General features: G+C 37.8%; 1 protein-coding gene across 14 annotated transcripts in view; it reads left to right on the plus strand.

Moving 5' to 3' along the window:
• Positions 1–19,150, plus strand: part of DOCK9 (dedicator of cytokinesis 9) — a 352,890-nt gene that overhangs the window by 219,915 nt on the left and 113,825 nt on the right. For 13 of the 14 annotated variants that reach the window (XM_072622068.1, XM_072622059.1, XM_072622061.1 and 10 more), the window contains exons 10-23: positions 1,375–1,449; positions 1,555–1,695; positions 2,220–2,423; positions 3,483–3,605; positions 6,436–6,518; positions 7,645–7,767; positions 11,437–11,516; positions 11,605–11,792; positions 11,923–11,988; positions 14,143–14,235; positions 15,367–15,490; positions 16,382–16,503; positions 17,830–17,916; positions 18,405–18,494. In XM_072622068.1, the coding sequence (XP_072478169.1) occupies positions 1,375–1,449; positions 1,555–1,695; positions 2,220–2,423; positions 3,483–3,605; positions 6,436–6,518; positions 7,645–7,767; positions 11,437–11,516; positions 11,605–11,792; positions 11,923–11,988; positions 14,143–14,235; positions 15,367–15,490; positions 16,382–16,503; positions 17,830–17,916; positions 18,405–18,494 (1,599 nt within the window). The remainder of the gene's footprint in view (positions 1–1,374; positions 1,450–1,554; positions 1,696–2,219; positions 2,424–3,482; positions 3,606–6,435; positions 6,519–7,644; positions 7,768–11,436; positions 11,517–11,604; positions 11,793–11,922; positions 11,989–14,142; positions 14,236–15,366; positions 15,491–16,381; positions 16,504–17,829; positions 17,917–18,404; positions 18,495–19,150) is intronic. The other variant, XM_072622055.1, reaches the window with a different exon arrangement.

The raw sequence follows: 19,150 nt of genomic DNA on the forward strand, positions 1-19,150 counted from the left end.
TAATTTCTCTCCCCCAACAGAAGCAAGAAAGCTTTTTGCTTTTACCCTATGTGAGCAATTTGGTATCTTTGAAGTTTTAACAGTGGTTGCAAAACCTCTGTGACAGTGGTCATTTGTTACCAGAGTTGACAGTTATAACCAGGAATAATATAGTTCAAGCTGGAAGGGACCTTAAGCTCAATGAAGCCAGTGCTACCATGTAACAGATGAAGAAACTGAGGCCTTGAGAAATTAAGTAATTAACCCAAGATTGAATGGATTACTTGTAGTCCTTTAATTAAATTACTATTTATGGTAGCGCTTTTATTTGCTAGAGTGCTGTGTACTTACTCTAGAGCAGTCTCATTAAGCTTCAGGGTTGACTTTGTTGTGGATCCACATGCTTAGTGTCTTCTTAACTACCACTTTCCAAAACCAGCAGAAGAGCTATTTGTGATGTACATAGTCTCTCAAATGCGATTTGAACATTCATTCATTGAATATATTTTGACTTTCCTAAAATGTATAAGGCTTTTCTTTCCTCAAACTAATTTGCATTTGTTGTGGTATATTTATATATGTACATATTGTTTCCTCTGAATTGAACATAAGCTCCTTGAATGTAGGGAATTTTATTCTTGTCTTTGATCTCTAACGCCTTGCACAGAGCCCGTCAAATAGCAGTAGACACTTGCCAGTTGATTGATAGATCAGTGCCGTTCCTCTCCTCAATAATGCCTTTCCTATGACATCTCCTATCTAAAGAAATCTCACCTATCCTTCAAGTTCTACCTTCTCTTGCCTAAGCTCATCCTTCCCTGAATTTCTACTGTACTTCTAAAGTCAGTGCACATTGTTAAATACTTAATTGTTCTCTGTTTGTTTGGTGTACCGTGTTTTTCTCCCCAACTACGTTGTAAGCTTCTTAGGGGCAGTAACCATGGCTTACACTATTTTTTGTACTTCCAGCTATACTTATCAGTATGCCAGACATATGGTAGGTAACACAGGGGTGTGCTGCAGTAAGCTTACCCTGAGGGGTGAGAACTGATTGTTAAATTTTCAGAGAGAGTATTTACACCTTGGGATTTGGCAAACACTACAAATCAGGGCTTGATTTATTATTTCATTGATTTTCTAGATTTAACAGAGTGATGGAGAAAATGTCAATAATGGGCAAAAAACATGAAAGTGTGTTGTGCATGCATTATTTTTCTTTCTGGAGAGCCGATTATTACGCAGTTAGCAGCATGCTGCTAGTAATGGATAAAGAAACTATTGTTGACTGTTTTATAAGGCTTTCGATTAGGAAAGATGGCAACACGTTTGGATGAGTCCATGAAAATGCTGAATGACAAAATAAGTGTAACCCGTTGCCCTCGTTATTAATTACAGAGCACCCGAGAAGCAGAGATCAAATTAAAAAGTGAAAGCAGAGTTAAGCTCTTTGTCTTGGATCCCGATGCCCAGGTGAGAAGTATATTTTTGTTTGACATCTAAAACCAATCAGAGAAATTGCTTATGATATGCATTTTAAAATGGCAGTATTTACCATTGGCTCATTTTCTTTTTAAGAAGCTTGACTTTACGGGACTCGAACCAGAAGTGAAGCCGTTTGAAGAGAAGTTTGGGAAAAGGATTCTCGTCAAGTGCAATGATTTGTCTTTTAATTTGCAATGCTGTGTTGCTGAGAACGAGGAAGGACCCACAACAAACGTAATTGCTTTTGAAAATATTTATCTATCTTTTTTTGTGTGTGGCATCAGAGGCATTCATATCCTTTCAACATGATAAGCAGTTTTCAGGGCTGTCTAAGCCTGGGAATCTCCATTTCCCTCCTCAGAGAGGTTAGGAATGCTTTAGAACAGCCATGAGCACAGATGTAGTCATGGGCATTGTTTAGTCTCCAAGGTCAAGATGGATGTGAATGATAAGACGTTGGATGCTTTTGATGTTTTACATTTAAGGCTTTATTGGAGTCATGATTTATTTTCTGTGGATCACATAAATAGACCAGGAATAGATTCAGACAGTACTGTAAATTTGGTTCCTGTTGTACCTATCAAAATTAAACATTTTTGGCCACAGAGTAGTCCTCTTGTATAATAGAAATAACTAAGGAAGGACACACATGTTCAACTTTAGTAGCGTACCGCCAGTATTTCTTCATTAACCAGTGCTTCCTTTTCACAAGTTAGGTAATAGAGATGGTAACCAATATTTTGTTCCTTCTCTTCCAGGTAGAGCCTTTCTTTGTGACCCTCTCACTGTTCGACATAAAGCATAATAGAAAGATTTCTGCCGATTTTCATGTGGATCTGAACCACTTCTCAGTGAGACAAATGCTACCTGGCCCTCCCCAGCACATGGTGAATGGCAGTGGAGACAGTTTACAGAGGATTCAAAATTTCTTTCATGAAGCCATGTTGCAGTATCCAAAGCAGGTATGGATGAAAAAAAGTGTTTCATTAATGAGGTGAATGCCCATCTTATTAGGGCAACTTTAGAGATGGAGGACCCTCATTCTTTGTTATATCTGTTTTCACTTCAAATCCCACCACTATAAATGTGACAAAGGTTTCACAGTGGAGAACTGTGATTAAGATCGGGGTGCTTAAGAATGGGAATAAAATTTAAATTTCCAATATTGAGTCATATCATTCTTCATCATGGATTTAGGGATAATGTAATTAATCACTGGTGGAGGAAAAACAGTTCAGCTTAGGGTAAAGTAGAAAAAAGAGGCCTTACTCATTTTCTCTTTCTTAATTTAGAGCTTTCTTTTTACTTTTCCCCCTTCCAAACTTGCAAGTGTTTTCTTTAATTAGTATAAATTTTCCATTTGTTACCCAGTTTGACATACCAATAATTTTTTAATTATTTATTTAATTTTTGATTTATGGAATAATGAAACCATTTCCATAATGTAGTATAATAAAAGATGATTGCACATGAAACTACAAATCTATTATGTACACCTTGGTATTCCTTTTAAATATATAATAAAGTTATCATGTAAATTTCTTTTTTTTCTTTTCTTTCTTCCTTGCCCCCCAGATGGTTACCATCAGACACAAATATGTACATATATGTAAAAAAATTCTCTACATATTTCTATTTGTCAATTCTTTCTCTGGGTGGAGATAGTGCCTTCCTTCATATGTCATTTGTTGTGAATTTGGGTATTTGTCATTGTCAAAATGAGTTAGTCGCTCAAAGTTGTTCTTACAACGATGTTGCTGTCACTGTATACAGTGTTTTCTTGGGTTCTGCTCATTTCACTCTTGATCATTTTGTGCAAGTCTGTCCATGTTTTTCTAAAATCGTTGCACTCATCATTTCTTATAGCACAGTAGTACTCCATCACAATCATATGCTACAACTTGTTCAGCCATTGATAATTAGAATGCGTCCATGTGTCCCACTGCTTTAGAAACTTGTGTGTATGTGACTTGTGTAACGTTATAAGTTTTTTATTGAAAAAAATTATTTTTCTACTGCAGGGAATATTCTCAGTCACGTGTCCCCATCCTGATATATTTCTTGTGGCTAGAATTGAAAAAGTCCTCCAGGGAAGCATTACACATTGTGCTGAGCCATACATGAAAAGTTCAGACTCATCTAAGGTAGGAGACATCTTACGCTTTGTGATGAGGAAAAGAATAAAGAAAAGCTGAAGCTTTTGTTTATTTTAAGTTTATAGCCCTAATGCCCAATAAGAGCCAGCTTTGAGGCATTGCTTACATTCTAATTTAATCCAATATGTATTTATTGTGCATGCACTTTGTTAGCTACTGGGAATATCAAAGCAAAATGAAAGGGAGGCTTAACCTTTAGGGAGATTACATTTTACTGAAGTTTTCTCTAGCATGTGATATTTCTGACTTTGTGTTTCAATTTGGTAATAAGAGGAGGGGTGTGTGTGTGTGTGTGTGTGTGTGTGTGTGTGTGTGTGTGTGTGTGTAAAAACCAAGTCCTGTTGGTCCTACTTTTCAAGGCATTTGTAAAGATAAGATTTTATCAACCAAAATATCCAGATTTTTTTAAAAAAAGTTTTATCCACTTCCACACAGTTATTTTGCTATTTCATCCTGTTTTTTGGCTTTTGAATTTCATTTTAACCTTCCTAAAATGGGATGTGCAGACTAGACACTGCACTCCATATGTAGTCTGATGGGGGCAGAGTACAGTGAGACTCTCACTGCCTTGTTTCTATGTGCTGTAATTTTTTTAATGTGGCTGAAGATGCTAGCTTTGTGTGAAATAGAATGTTTATGTACTTCTTGGAAATGGATTTGTGATTTGAGAGCAAACTGAGTTGTAAGTAACATTAGATAGAGCCCCAGGAAAAATAAAACGTGTGTGTTGCCCCAAAGGAAAGAAAGTTAAAGAATTTCTCCTCCTAGCCCTGATGCCACTGACCTAGCATAGCTTCACTGCAGACTGGAGAGGAGCAGGGTGGGTTAAACAGTAGCTCGGTAGTACAAGGAAGAAGCAGTTTGCACCCAGTAGCTGAATGGTAAGAGAATACTTGTACATACATCATATGCTTGGGAAGTCCCTATAGACTTGTCATAGAATCTTAGAAATGACTCTCCTAAAACGCTTATCTCTTTGCTGCAGCCTAGAAGAGTTGTGACTTACCTGAGGTTCCAAAGAGTCAGATCTCCTGACTGTCAGATGCATACACTTTCTGTCCCCAAATCCTGGCTGTTTTAGTGTAATAGCAGAGGTGATATGATCTCCTGGTTTACCAGATTAGCAGCAATATTAGTCATTTTTTTTTATTGGATTTGGATAAGAGGAAGGCAGGAAAGGTGCCTTATGTAAGAAGCTTGTCAGCATCAAGGGGTAGAGAACTGGGGGAAATCTTAGCTCGGATTTGAGGTATTTAATAGAAGGCTTCTTGGTGCTTGTGGTCACCCAGCCTGGCGCTGTTTCCTTAGCCACAATATTTCCAACAGCAAACCTTTTTGGCTGATTAAAGCATAGTAAAAGTCAGTCCCTGGAGGGATGTTTAAAAAAGGGTGAAACCTTAGAATGATACATTCTTTTATGTTCTGATTAATAATCTATGAGTGTGAAAGATCAAACACACTGTTTACTGTATGTATGGGATTTGTGTCCAAGGGCTATTTAAAGTCCACTTTTCTGTCGACTTGTCACATCCTTTCTTCTACAGAGAGCAATCCTTTTTTGGGGGCTGGGGTGTGTCCACACCTGTGATTTCATTGGTAAGGGAATTTGTGGTATGAACACTCACTCCACCAAAACAGCTGAGCCATTCATCTATATCATACACAGAGTATGTATGATGTATGTAGGGAACATACATAGAGTTGTCTGGGGACCTGTCCATGGTCACACAGCTAATATGTGTCAGCACTAGGTTTACCTGACTGCAGACCAGTTTTATGTTACGCTGCTGCTCATGGGACTATTTACTGTAGAAATTATGTTATCAAGCTTTCCATTGAAAGTTTTTCAGGGTTTGACAAATGTTTCACTTGAATTTTTCTTTTTCTTCCCTTGCCATGGAAAGTGAACTCCACTAAGACAACAGGACCCACTCCATGGTGAAATAACTTTCCTGTGGCCCGTAAATCTATTGCAAAGCAGCGGTCAAGGAATAGCAATCACCTGATAAGAATACAAACTTTTGGTAAAAGCTGCGGTGGGGAGAGAAGCTTTATGACTCCCAGGGTTTCACTGAATACATGTTATATAGAAAAGCTTAAGCATTAACCTGCCCTATGGGGATGATTGGTTAAAAAAACGTGTAGACATCTCTTTGCTACACATGACTAGAGGTTTAATAAATGCCCTTTGATTTTTCCTGTTTTTTACTTAATGTTTTGTCTACAGCCCCTCATCTTGGCAAAAGAAATTAGAAGACTACCCCCCCAGAACATTAATTCCAGTTTTGTGAGTCTATGCTAGTCTTGTCCCCTCATGAGAATAGTTTCCAGTATGTGATTTTTGTAGGATTTTAAGGCTGACAATCACCTTAAGGAGCATGTAATTCAGCTGCTTCATTTTACAAATGCCCAGAGAGATAAAAGAGATTTTTTAAAAATCAGCAAATGATAATTCCAGTCCTGATTTACAGTGTTTGCTGATTTTTAAGGTGCAAATGCCCACTTGGAAAATTTAACAAATCAGCTTTTGCAAGCTGGTTTGATCTAGCTCCAGCATGCTCCTGGATTCTTCCTATCTAATACCTTTTGAAAAGATCTGTGGCTGCAGAGTGCATAAATCTTTCCACATCCATTTATAAAAAAGTGAATTTCTTTTCAGGTTTGTAGTGCTATTTCTAGGGTTCAGAGGATAAATCTTCACTGTTTTCTGTCTTCGTAATTCTCCTTTGCAATGCAGTTCTTTGTCTCTACGTCTATGACGTTGTCCATGTTTTGCTACCATTTTCTTACTTCTTGACTTTACTTTGATTTCCTGCAGGTTGCCCAGAAGGTGCTGAAAAATGCTAAGCAGGCATGCCAAAGACTAGGGCAATACAGGATGCCATTTGCTTGGGCAGCGAGGTAAGATTCATGCCTATAAAATATTTCACTGGCCAGCTCTTAACTGTCTTTAGTAACATTCTCACTTCATCTTGATGCGGTTCTCTGGGGTGCTTGTGTTTGAGGCAAACTGTTTTCTCCAAAGTTGAAACTTTGTGATGCAATGGAAAAGGCATCAGATTTGGAGTCAGAAGACCTGGGTTCTGATTCTGGTTCTTCTGGCACAGTAGACAGAGTGCTAGGTGTAGAGTCAGAGAGATCTGAGTTCAAATGTGGCCGTAGAAAATTATTGGCTGTGTGACCCTGGGTAGATCACTTAACCCTACTTGCCTCAGTTTTCTCATCTGTCAAATGACCTGGAGAAGAAAATGGTAAACCACTCCATTGTCTGTGCCAAGAAAACCCCAAGTGGGGTCATGAAGAATTAGTCTGACCAACAACAACTTATTAGCCACATGACTTTGGGCAAACCCTTCTCTGTAACTGTAATCCTTCTCTGTAAACTGGGGGTTAGGCTAGATCAAGGATAGGAAACCTACGGCCTTGGGGCCACATGTCCTCAAGTGTGGCCCTTGAATGGCAAAAGCCACATGTGGCCTTGAGGCTACAGGTTCCCCTCCCCTGAACCAGATATCCTTTAAAATTCCTTCCTGCACTAAATCTGTGGTCCTATTAGTTTTAGGAAACGATTACATCTCCAGCTTGTCATTGAGACTATCTCTTGGCCAGCATGCATTTATGGGCCATTGTTTTATAACAGAACAACTCCTACTGGTATTGTGTGATGACTGGAAAAGTGAAGGAAACTTAGAATGTAAGGGATCTTGAACAGGAAAGCAAGGAGGGACTAGGAATCAACTATGGGAAGGCTGCAGCTAATCCCCATTGTGGTCATCCGTACCATAAGGAGTTGGCTGCACATTGTTTCATAAACACAAACCATTCACTGTCACCCTGGAGTTTCCTATGTAAATGAAGTACTATTGGTCCTTCTATATCAATCTGCCACGTCCTCACATAATTAAATCTTTCTTGGTTATAGTTAGTAGAATAATAATGGTTCTTCATTTGGATACTAGTGTTCAGTTGCTATGTTTGTTTTGGCTTGCCATAACCTATTTTAAAGCTTGCTACTTTGATATTTCAGAACGTTGTTTAAAGACTCTTCTGGAAACCTTGACAAAAATGCTCGATTTTCTGCACTCTACAGACAAGACAACAATAAGCTATCAAACGAAGACATGCTTAAGTTACTAGCAGACTTCCGGAAGTGAGTTCAAACTCTTGTATTTATTTTCCTATTTTGGAGGGGAAAAAAGCAATCTTTAATGATTGAACATGGGTATCATAAGAGACCCTGGCACAAAAGCAGTGGAAAACGATTGCTTTTGTCTCCATGTTCCTTTGCAGTTTTGACCCTAACTTCCACCTTAAAGTGTCCATATTTATCCACCATTCCTACCCAGAGAGGAAGTCTAAGGCATAATGCTAACAGGAACCAATTGTCTATGAAATTTGTTCTTTATTCCACCCTATCCCCACTTTCTCTCTCTCGTTCTCATTTTCCCTCCCTCTCTTTTGCGTAGGTAAGTGGTGCCTGATTCTGGGGGGCCTTACATCCCAGCCAAGACAGTCTAAGCCTCACTCAGTGGTCAGTAAGAATACTGAGCAGAGGAATAGCATGACCATTATGCCCAAAGAAAATTCTTCTGGCAGTGGTCTTTAAAATGGATCAAAGGTGATAGCAACTAGAGATGGGAAGACCTCTTGGGAGGCTTTTTATAATAGGCTAAAAATAGTACAGACATAGATTTGCCTGCTCCTTTAAGACTTACAAAGTGCTTTTCCTACAACAGTCCTGTAAAAGATTTGAATAGGTATGAATCAATCAATCAATGAACATTAGGGATACAAAGAAAAAAAAATAGAACGCATTCCCTACTCAAGGAGTTTACATTCTAACTATAGAGACATGACTTTTATAGTTTTGTCTTAGGAAAGAGGGGGAGGTGGCGCAGTGGATAGAACATTGGTCCTGAAGTCAGGAGGACCCAAGTTCAAATCCAGCCTGATACTTACTAGCTGTGTCACCCTGGGAAGTCACTTAGCCCCATTGTATAAATGAATGAATGGATGAATAGATACATACAAACTATATAACAGAACAGTTGGAAGGTAACCTGAGGAATATTGGGCAAGGACTCCTGCAGGTATTACATGATAGTAGTAATTTCCTCCCTACTGACGGGTACTGTTGACTTTTACGTAGCTAGATCCAAATCTGTATAATTTATTCTTTATAGGTTTGTGATATCCTTACTCTCTGTTCCCATCCTGTCTTAATCCTGTGGAAAACCTGATAGCTCCTAAGCAGCAGTCTCCATAATAAGAATTTTTCCATAAAATATTAACTTACCTTAATTCTGTGACATTGACTAGCAAGATTTAAAACACCTCTCTGTTTGCTTGTAAAGTACTATCTGGATTTGCATGCATTTGTGAACCTTGTATGCATAATGAAGTTCTTGGTTACATGTATCAAGCGGTTCAGTTCTGACAAAAAAAAAGGATCCAATTATCCAAGGTGGCTTAAATTTGTATTTTCTATTTTCTCTCTTCTTTAAACAATAGCTTCTAAAGAGTGTATTTCCTTTTAGGACTATGCTATGCAATTGACTTTAAAAAAAAAACCAAAACCTTGCCCAAGAAACTAGTTTGCTGCTTTCCTGAGCTGTGGGTCTATACAGGAAATAGAAAAGGAGAAAGAGGCTGAAAAAACAAATGAACAAAAATATAGAACATGCTTTGGATAGTTTTTGAGTTGCTTTCCCCCTTCTGTATTGGGTCAGCCAGGATGTGTGGTTAGTGGGAGTATAGGAAATATTATTTTTCCTTAGAAAGGAGTTGCATCTGTGTGACCCCAGGACCAGGGCTGCAAAAACAGATTTTTTTTTTTACTTGTAATTAGGTCTCTTATGCCCCAGACAGGTCGTTTATTGCAAGTGTGTTCAGACAATGCAACATTAACATGTAATTTTACTTTGTAAGCTCAGTTAGGATTTTTGAGTACCCAGTGGTTGGCATCAGAAAGGTAGGAGTACCCACTACTGGGGTAGAAGATGGGGCCCAGTCCTGGGGAAATTTATCTCCTTTGGTGATGACAGCTTACTTTAACCTTATACTATTGTCATGCTACTTTTGAAATACCTAGGAATTCAGAACTCCACCAGTGTCTCTTTTGCATACCTTATGTCTAACAGAACACATTTGAAAAGCTGGTCCATAAGACTGGGAAAGATGCCCCAGATGTGAACATTTTCAAATGTATTTTGTATACAAAGTGAAGCTATACAAACTGAAAGCTAATTTTTTCAAAAGTTTTTGTAGAAATATTTTTTTTTCTCTTTCTCCCTCTCCCTCTCTCCCCCCCTTCTCTCTCTTTTTCTGTTTCTCTCTCTCTGTCTCTCTGTCTCTGTCTCTCTCTGTCTCTCTGCCTCTCTGTCTCTCTCTCTGTCACATACACACGCATACACACACACGACCCCATACCAACATGAATAACTTACATTTTGTAACTTAGTGCTGTATAGTTCCAAAGCACTTAGAATAATTGCTCATTTCTAGCAATGGAGACTATCCATAATGGAGACAGAAATGCAGAAGTAAAGCTGAAAAGGCCCTCAGTGTAAAGGAAAATACCTGTCACAAGATGTACACGGTAGGAGGGGCTTTGGGTCACCCTTGAGTCTGTTGACTTAGATTTGTAAGTAATGTAAAACATCAGGACATGCTGACATTGGAGGGAGGAGACAGAGGAGATTCTAACTACCATGACCACCTCCCTCATGTAGAACCTCATCACTTCTCCTCTGGACCATTACCCGAGCTTCCTAATGCCTCTCCCCTCCCTGCTCCATCCTTCTCACATTTGTCCAAGTGTTTCCTAAAGCACAGGCCACTCTTCCAGAAGCTCCTCAGTGGCTCAGTCAGAAACTCTCTTATGTGACAACCATTATATTTGTGTCCTGTTTTTCCAAGTAGATTACCCTATTGATGAAGGGGTTCTGGGGCCTCGAGAATACCAAGGTCAGGTTGCCTGGAATAAATTCACTACTCCCTTTCTTGAATTTTTTGCTCATATTGGTAAAGAAAATACCATCTGGTTGTTGGACTTTTTAAAACAACGTCCCTGTTCCTCACAAATGATGCTCCATCTTCTGTCTCTGTAGCTTTACAGACAAGCCCTACACAACCCTGTACCTTGAAAACACCCTCCCCTCACCGCTGCCTCTTTAAAATAACTAGTTTCCTTCAAAAACTCAGATCAAGTGTCACTCTCTTACATGAGACCTTTCCTGACAGCCCTAGCTGCTAGTATCTTGTATTCATATGTGTGTGTATGTATACACACTATACACATATATGTATACACATGTGTATATATGCATATACAAATACATATACACATACACACACGTAATTTCCTTTATACATTCTTTCTGTTTGTTTGTGTATATATTTTTCCTCTCAGAACATAATTTCTTTCAGGACAGGGATTATTTCATTTTTATCTTTGTATTCAAAGTTTCTGGTACAAAACAACCATTTATTAAATTCATGTTGATTAATTTGGCTTATGAATTGGGGAAATGTGTCACATGTTTTAGGAAGCTATGTATAAAATGTTGGAAATGAAAGAAATATCAGTGTTTAAAGGACTATAATATGTCTGGGGAAATTCACTTGTCATTCTCCGGTAGTGGCAGTTAAGTCAGATGTTAATAGACTTGTAATTCTTTTCTCACAATCATTGGAAAATTAGATGAATAGTTTTGATTCTTAATGGATACTTTTCCTTACTTTTCCATATATTCTTTTCAGAGTCAGCTTTGGAATTCACCTTTTAAATTTTGCATTTTTCTCTTATTCTCTCCTCTAGACCTGAGAAGATGGCCAAATTACCTGTTATTTTAGGCAACCTAGACATTACAATTGATAACGTTTCTTCAGATTTTCCCAGTAAGTATAAATTCTCTATTGGAACCAGACACGTTTTTGGTCAGTTTGGTTTTCGCTTCAATTTTGTTTGTTTTTAATATGTTTTCAGATTATGTTAATTCATCCTACATTCCCATGAAACAGTTTGAACACAGTACCAAAACTCTAGTCACGTTTGAAGTAGAAGAGTTTGTTCCCTGCATACCAAAACATACTCAGCCTTTCACCATCTACAATAATCACCTTTATGTTTATCCCAAGTCCTTGAAATATGACAGTCAAAAGTCTTTTGCAAAGGTGAGTGAAAAAGGTTTCTGAATCCTGGCAGTGGGCTCCAAAGTTGCTTTTCAGATTTGGGCTTCCCTGTAATCTTGCTTCTCAACACATGCCACCTCTGATTTCATGTATGTTTCTTGTTCTATTGTAGGCCAGGAATATTGCAATCTGCATTGAGTTTAAAGATTCGGATGAAGAGGATTCTCAGCCTCTCAAGGTTTTTTTCTTCAGTATCTTTGATCATGTGGGAGAGACTTAAATGCTCATTCATTCTAACCTTCTCATTTTACAGATGAAGTAGTTAAGGCCTGGGGAAATTAAATGACTGGGGAGGGAGTGGAAGAACCTGTGGCCTTAAGGCCACACGTGGTCTTCTAAATCCTTAAATATGGATTTGGATTCAATCAAAAGGCCACATTGAGGGATTTAGAAGGCCATATGTGGCCTTAAGGCTGAAGGTTTCCCATCACTGGACCAGCCCTATTTCATACAGCTGGTAAATGAATGAGATGAGATTCCTATTCAGGTCCTTGGATCCCAAATCTAGTACTCTTTGTTTTACCATGCTACATAATAATAATTGGTTTGGTGGGTTTTTTTTTTTTCCAAATTTCCTTTATGAATAAAAAGGGATGAAGCAGAGAAAGAGAACCATAGACCAATTTTTACCAACAAACGTCAAAACAAAAATGTTCAACAAGATATTAACAAAGAAACCACAGAAATATTTCCAAAGAATTATTCATTATATAATAATATTTCATCACATGCATATGTCATAATTTGTTCAGCCATTCCCTAGTTGTTTCCTTACACCAACCCTATGAACTATGGTAGTGTGAGGAGCTTCATCCTTTTTTTACAGATGAGGAAAGTAAGACTCTGGTTAAGTGAGTTGCCCAGGTTTTAGCAACTAGCCCATTTCAGATGCAGGATTCAAATCTAAATCCTTTTCCTACCAGATCCAGTCCCAATTTTCTGTCCTACGCAGGCTTTGGGATAGGAAGGGTCTCTTGAGGCAGGAAGTAAGGGAGGGTTTGGGGATTTTGTAGTGTTTTCACCTTCATTCTGGGAAGCCCCAGAGTGGGAAGGAAGGGTGGGGGGAAAGGTACATAGGTAGCAAGACCCTAGAGGAAAGGGAAGTGTTAAGAAGGAATCTTGACCCCCAAGACACTAAAGTCTCATTTTTAAAACACAGTATAAGGAATTTTTGGCTTTTACCATTACCCCTCCATACCCATGCTCCCCTTTTTTCCCCCATCTTGGGTGAAGCTTGTCATCAAAGGCCTTCAGCCAGTCATGGGGCATGATATGGCCTGTCAGCTGGCTAGGATCTTCATAGTGTAGAGTTGAGAGTGCTCTATTATGAATGAAGCAAGGTTTTCTGAACTCAAGTGCAAACATGAAAAATGCCAGTGGCTTTGAGTGAGGGAGTCTGTTACAGAAGAATTACTGTCCAATTTTGTCTCAGACACTATGTGAAGAAAATGTATATTATTACATGTATTTGATTTCCATATAATTACATAATTTAATCTATTTTCATAGAAGGAGTTCTTCCATGGGAAGACATATGTAAATAAAAATATATATGTCTGTGTATATGTACATATATATTTAAACATATGTACCCACAGAAATAATAAAAATAAATATTGAGAAGTAAAAAGTAAAAATAAAAGCAAAATCGACTCATTTCAAATTTAGCCCATTTATGGGTGGCTAGGAGATACGGCAGATAGAGCACTGCAGTTGAAGTCAGAAGACCTGAGTTCAAATCCAGCCTCAGATACTTACTAACTATAAGTTGTTTAACCTCTGCCTGCCTCAGTTTCCTCATCTCCAAAATGGGAATGATAATAATTCTTCCCCTGCCCGCTGCCGTCTTGGGGTAGTTGTAATGAGATGAGATAGTGAGATGAGATAATAGAATAGTATTTGTAAGGTGCTCTGCAGACTTTAAAAGCACTGTGTAAATGCTAGTTAGCTAAAAAAAATTATGTGTAACTCACCATTTCCTTTTATCTAATGATGAGCATCTTTAATGGGTGCTTAATTAGCTTTACTCAATATAAACCAACGAAATAAATGTCACTCCATATTAATGATTAATAAGAAATTAATATAATTAATCCAGGATTAATATTATTGATATTAATTATAATATTATTACCAGTATTAATAACAGCAAAATTAATGATTGGTAAGAAGAGGATTGTGTCATTATTTAATATGCTGCTGCTTTGAATTTCTTTTTTAAGGGCTCCTGTTTCTTTAGGGAATAATTTACATTCCCTCGGTCTTCAAACCCTGATTTTAAAAAATGGCATCTCTGTTTCCAAATGCGTTTCCTCTCTTTCCTCTCTTTTAGTGCATCTATGGCAGACCTGGTGGGCCCGTATTTACCCGAAGCTCTTCTGCAGCTGTTTTACATCATCACCAAAACCCAGAACTTTATGATGAGGTAAGGGAGGTTCTTAAGATTAAAATGGGTTTAAACCAGTTTTGGGTAGTTTTCTTCAGTGCCCACTTGGGAAAAAGTGACCCCAGGGCTCAAGATAAATTAAATGCTTATGTTTCTTAACTTGGAATTTCAGTTATCTTCACCTCAGAACTTTGCTCATGTTGGAGTTCCTTTAATTTGGGCAGGGATAGGATAGGGGGAGATACCCAAACGCCTGATTTAATCAGATTGAGAAGCTCCCATGGGGAGCTCCCTCTACCAAAGCAGAATTTTACTTTTTAGTCTTAAGAGATTTCCTTCCTCTGCGCTAAGAGACCAAGTAATTTACCCAGAGTTATACAGCTACTACAACGTGTCGAGATGCTTTTTTTAAAAAATTTACTTATTTAAGCTTTCAACATTCATTTCCACAAAATTTTGGGTTCCAAATTTTCTCCCCATTTCTCCCTCCCTCCACCCCAAAACGCCGAGCATTCTAATTACCCCTATCACCAATCTGCCCTCCCTTCTATCATCCCTCCCTTCCCTTATCCCCATCTTCTCTTTTGTCCTGTAGGGCAAGATAACTTTCTATACCCCATTCCCTTCATTAACAGTACTCAACAGTTGTTCAAGAGATGCTTTAGGCCAGGTCTTCCAAAGTCTCTGAGACCTACCCACTAGTCCTCACTCCTCATTATTGTAATTAGAACACGCAGAATTAAAATTATTGGAGAACTTCTATTAAAAACCGCCTGTTCCCCTAAGTTCTTTTTTGCCATACCTTGACATAACCTTGACTGTGTGAAGCGACTGTGCTGCTTTTTTCCATTTAAATATCAATCCATTCATTAATCAGTCACCATTTATTAAGCAACCTACTGTGTGCCCAGGCACTGCGCAAATATCTTTCTAAGTCAAGGTTATTAGTTAGTTTCTCACCTGTTTCTGCTTTTGGGCTGAAGGAGTATTTATTTCTCCTCCAGCCCAGTCTGAGGTCTTTGAATGGAAGTGTTGAACAAGGAGACAGAGAATAAGTGCGTGTTTAAGCTGTGAGTGACATGTATGTTGTGCCACTGTGCTGGCCAGGAATTTTTGTTAATTGTTTGGGGGGAATCAATAGCTCTGGTATTCTCCTTCTTGTGTTTTCAGATTAAAATAGAATTGCCCACACAGCTCCACGAAAAGCACCATTTATTATTCACTTTCTACCACGTCAGCTGTGATAATTCCAGTAAAGGGAGCACCAAGAAGAAAGATGTTGTTGAAACACAAGGTTTGGTCTACCAATGTCTTATTTTGGTCATTTTAAGTTTGCTTCTCAGATCATTTTCTTGTTTTGTTTGGAAACTCTTTTGGGGCTGACTAAAAACATTTTTTGCTATAATATTTTAATATTTGCAGTGTGCAGAAGTGGCTCACCTGGTCTTTTGTTAGCATTTTGCAAAATGTGATTTTAAATTCTTAGCCTGAAAAAGCAAAACACCTATTAAAAATGCCTTTATAGGCTCGTGTTCAGGAGTCTCTGCCTTCTATTCTAATTTATAAATCTTTTCTGCTGTAAAAGAAAGATTGATTCTCTGTTGCCAATGGAAATTTTTTAAAATTCTTTGGCACTCAGGATCCTTCCCCACTTTTCCAGCCTAATCTCATACTACTTTCCTCTACATGCACTATTCTCAGACTGAACTACTTGCCTTCCCCATCCTAGTCCTATACCATTCAACCTCCATGCCTTTGTCTATATGTTCTTAGTATATGGCATTCCTCTGCCTTCTCTGCATACTGACACCTTACCTGTCCTTTAAGGTCCAGCTTAGATGCTAATTATTCTACAAATGTGGCCTTCCTTGGTCCCCGTAGACAGTAATGATTCTCTCACCCACCATCTGAGGTCACCTAGCATTTCTTTATACCCTGCTTACATACTTACCTTGTATATTTATTATTATAATTATATGTGTATGTATGATGACCTCCCTCTAGATTATGAGTCCCATGAGGACAGAGACTTTGTCTTAGTTAATCTATGTATCTCTCTTAGTGCCTGGCACAGTTCTCTGCATGCAGTAATCACTTACCAACGGCAAAAGAGATTCATTACAGACCGAGCACCTTTGCATAACAACTTTTCATTTGAAACTGACCTTTCCTCCTTTTCTTCCAGTTGGATACTCTTGGCTTCCCCTCCTGAAAGACGGAAGGGTGGTTACTAGTGAGCAACACATTCCTGTATCGGCTAATCTTCCATCTGGCTACCTTGGCTACCAAGAGCTTGGAATGGGCAAGGTATAAGATCCCAAGGGATGTTTTTTTGTTCATGTTTCATCAGAGCATGTCAAAGACCACACAGTGCTTGAGACAAGAGGGAGTGGCGTTTCATTTTCAATTATTCATATTACAGGAGAGTAGGAGAAGAAGCAGACAATGCTGATAATGTTAATATGATCTCTGGGGCTAGGCCAGCATTACTTTTGGAATGTTTTAGGGTAGCTATCCCAGAGGAGCCTTTGCAGTAAAATAGAAATATCTGTCTTACTCAGTGTTTGTCCCTTCATGGATATGTGGTGGACTCTCTGCTAAAGGGCCCTGCCCAAAAGTCATTCACCATCGTTAGGATTTTTGGCCCTGGCTTCAGATAAGCCACGTGAAAAAACTAATGGTCTAGTTCTCTGTTTGCTTTTCTAATTCAGCAGGGCTTGACTGTTTCACAAATACATTTAATAGGCTTTCTTGAAAGTCTCCATTTATATTACTAGTATACCTCTTTCTAAGTGTATGTACTATTTCAGCTATTTTCAAACCGTCCTTAGAGGTTTCTTTTTTGCTGTTATTTTTGCATTTGGCCGTACCTAATTGGCACTGTGGTATCCCATAGTGTATCCCTAAGATGAATGTAAGTGATATTTTTTCCAGGAGGCAGAAGTGACAGGGTAAATAGAGTGTTGAATTTAGAATCAAAAAGATCTGGATTTAGATCCTGCCTCAAACACTTACTGATTGTATAATTGTAGACACAGTATTGAACTTCTAGGAACCTAATTTTTCTTATCTGTAAGATGGGTATAGCAATAGGTATACTATCTTCCTCACAGTGTTATTTTTAGATTCAGCTGAGTTAATATATGTAAAGTGCTTTCAAACATAGTTCCTATATAAATATCTGTTATTTTTGTAGTTTATAAACAAAAAAATTTAAATTACAAATGTTAAATACATGGGCAGATATTTAAATGACTTATTTGCAGAGCCAGACATATTTACTCCCCAAATTTTCAGTATTCTCCACTGTGCTAAATTATGTTAACTTACATATAGTGTGGGGATTATACATATTCTCAACCCAGCATTAAAATGACATGGCCAGCTAACTGGCTAAATTCAAGAGTGACCTGGAAAAAAAGTGGAATGAGTACCATATTTGAAGTCAGATTTAGTTTTTGTTTAATTCCCATTTTACTAAGACTTTGTCATTCTGAGTGAGTCACTCACTTTTTATTGAAGCCTTTTTACCTCCTCTGAAGATCCTCTTCAGATCTAAAATTCTATGTTTTTATCATTTTAAATAAGATAACTGAGTTGTGTTAATATTTTCTGTTTTCCATATTCATTCAGCATCATGGGCCGGAAATTAAATGGGTGGATGGAGGCAAGCCACTGTTGAGAGTTTCAACACATCTAGTTTCTACTGTATATACTCAGGTAAATGATACTCTGGTAAAATGAATAGAATATAGTCACATGTTCTTCTGGAAAACAAAATCTTACTTTTTATTCTACTGTATAAACTATCTTCATTAAGCTCATGTTTATTTGTTCTTTTAGTAGAGCAAAGTAAAAAAAATGTACACCATTGGCTTTAAATCATTAGCTATGGATAAGTGTGGATAGAAATAAAATGTACAGATAAAAAGAAAATTTCCCCTTTTTTGAGATTTCTTAGAAAAATTTAATGTGCTTGGTGGTGGTTCTTATTTATCATTTTCATAGTGTCATAAAGCATTATTGATCATGCATTCTTTAAGAATGAAAATGTTTCTCTTCCTAAAAATGAAAAAAAGCAGTTGCATTTTTCTTAGCATCAAGCATTTTTAACAGAAAGTAAAAACAACTGGGCTCTTCAGCTAAACATTTTGACTTGTTTCTGAAAATGTCATTACCTTGATGAATTTTTTTTTCTTCTCTCCTAGGATCAGCACTTACATAACTTTTTTCAGTACTGCCAGAAAACAGAATCTGGAGCTCAGGCCTTAGGGAATGATCTTGTAAAATATCTTAAGGTATCAAATGACTTTCTCTTTAGAAAATATATATTTAAAATAAACTTGGTATTGGGCGGGTTTTTGTCTGGGCGTGAAATGGTATTTTTTCAATGGAGACCTCAGTAAGGGTTCTTTTTAAGAGATGAGAAACTGACTTGAAGATCTTTGTATGTTATGGTAATAATTCTTGTTCATTTTCCTGTGTTTTGAAGAATAATGATGTTGGGAGTGACAGGTTCTACTCCTGACTTCATCCCCTTTCCATCTCTAACATCTTCCATACTTTTCTCACACACACCCCCCCCTCCTCTTTCATACAGCCATCCTTCTTCATGTAAATCTTACTTCAATTTGTCAATAATTATTGAGTACCCATTCTATTCTGAAGTCTGTCTTAGGTCTGACGGGAAGCAGGGCATTGTTCCTGCCTTGGAGAAGCTAATCATTTAATAGAGGGAGAAAAAACAAATACTAGTAGAAATGGAAGCCAAAACATAGTTATACTACCCTGAAGAATGTCTCCTGATTTTATTGTCAAGCAAAATATTATGACTGGATGGATCACTAGTCTGACTCTACAGTTTTTCATGTTTTCTTATTTTCATACATACACATATTTCTCAAGGCCCTTTCTGAAACAGAATATGATAGGTTTTTCTCCCATGTTCCATGTC

This window comes from Notamacropus eugenii, chromosome 6, assembly GCF_028372415.1.
Source record: "Notamacropus eugenii isolate mMacEug1 chromosome 6, mMacEug1.pri_v2, whole genome shotgun sequence".
Taxonomy (NCBI): Eukaryota; Metazoa; Chordata; class Mammalia; order Diprotodontia; family Macropodidae; genus Notamacropus; species Notamacropus eugenii.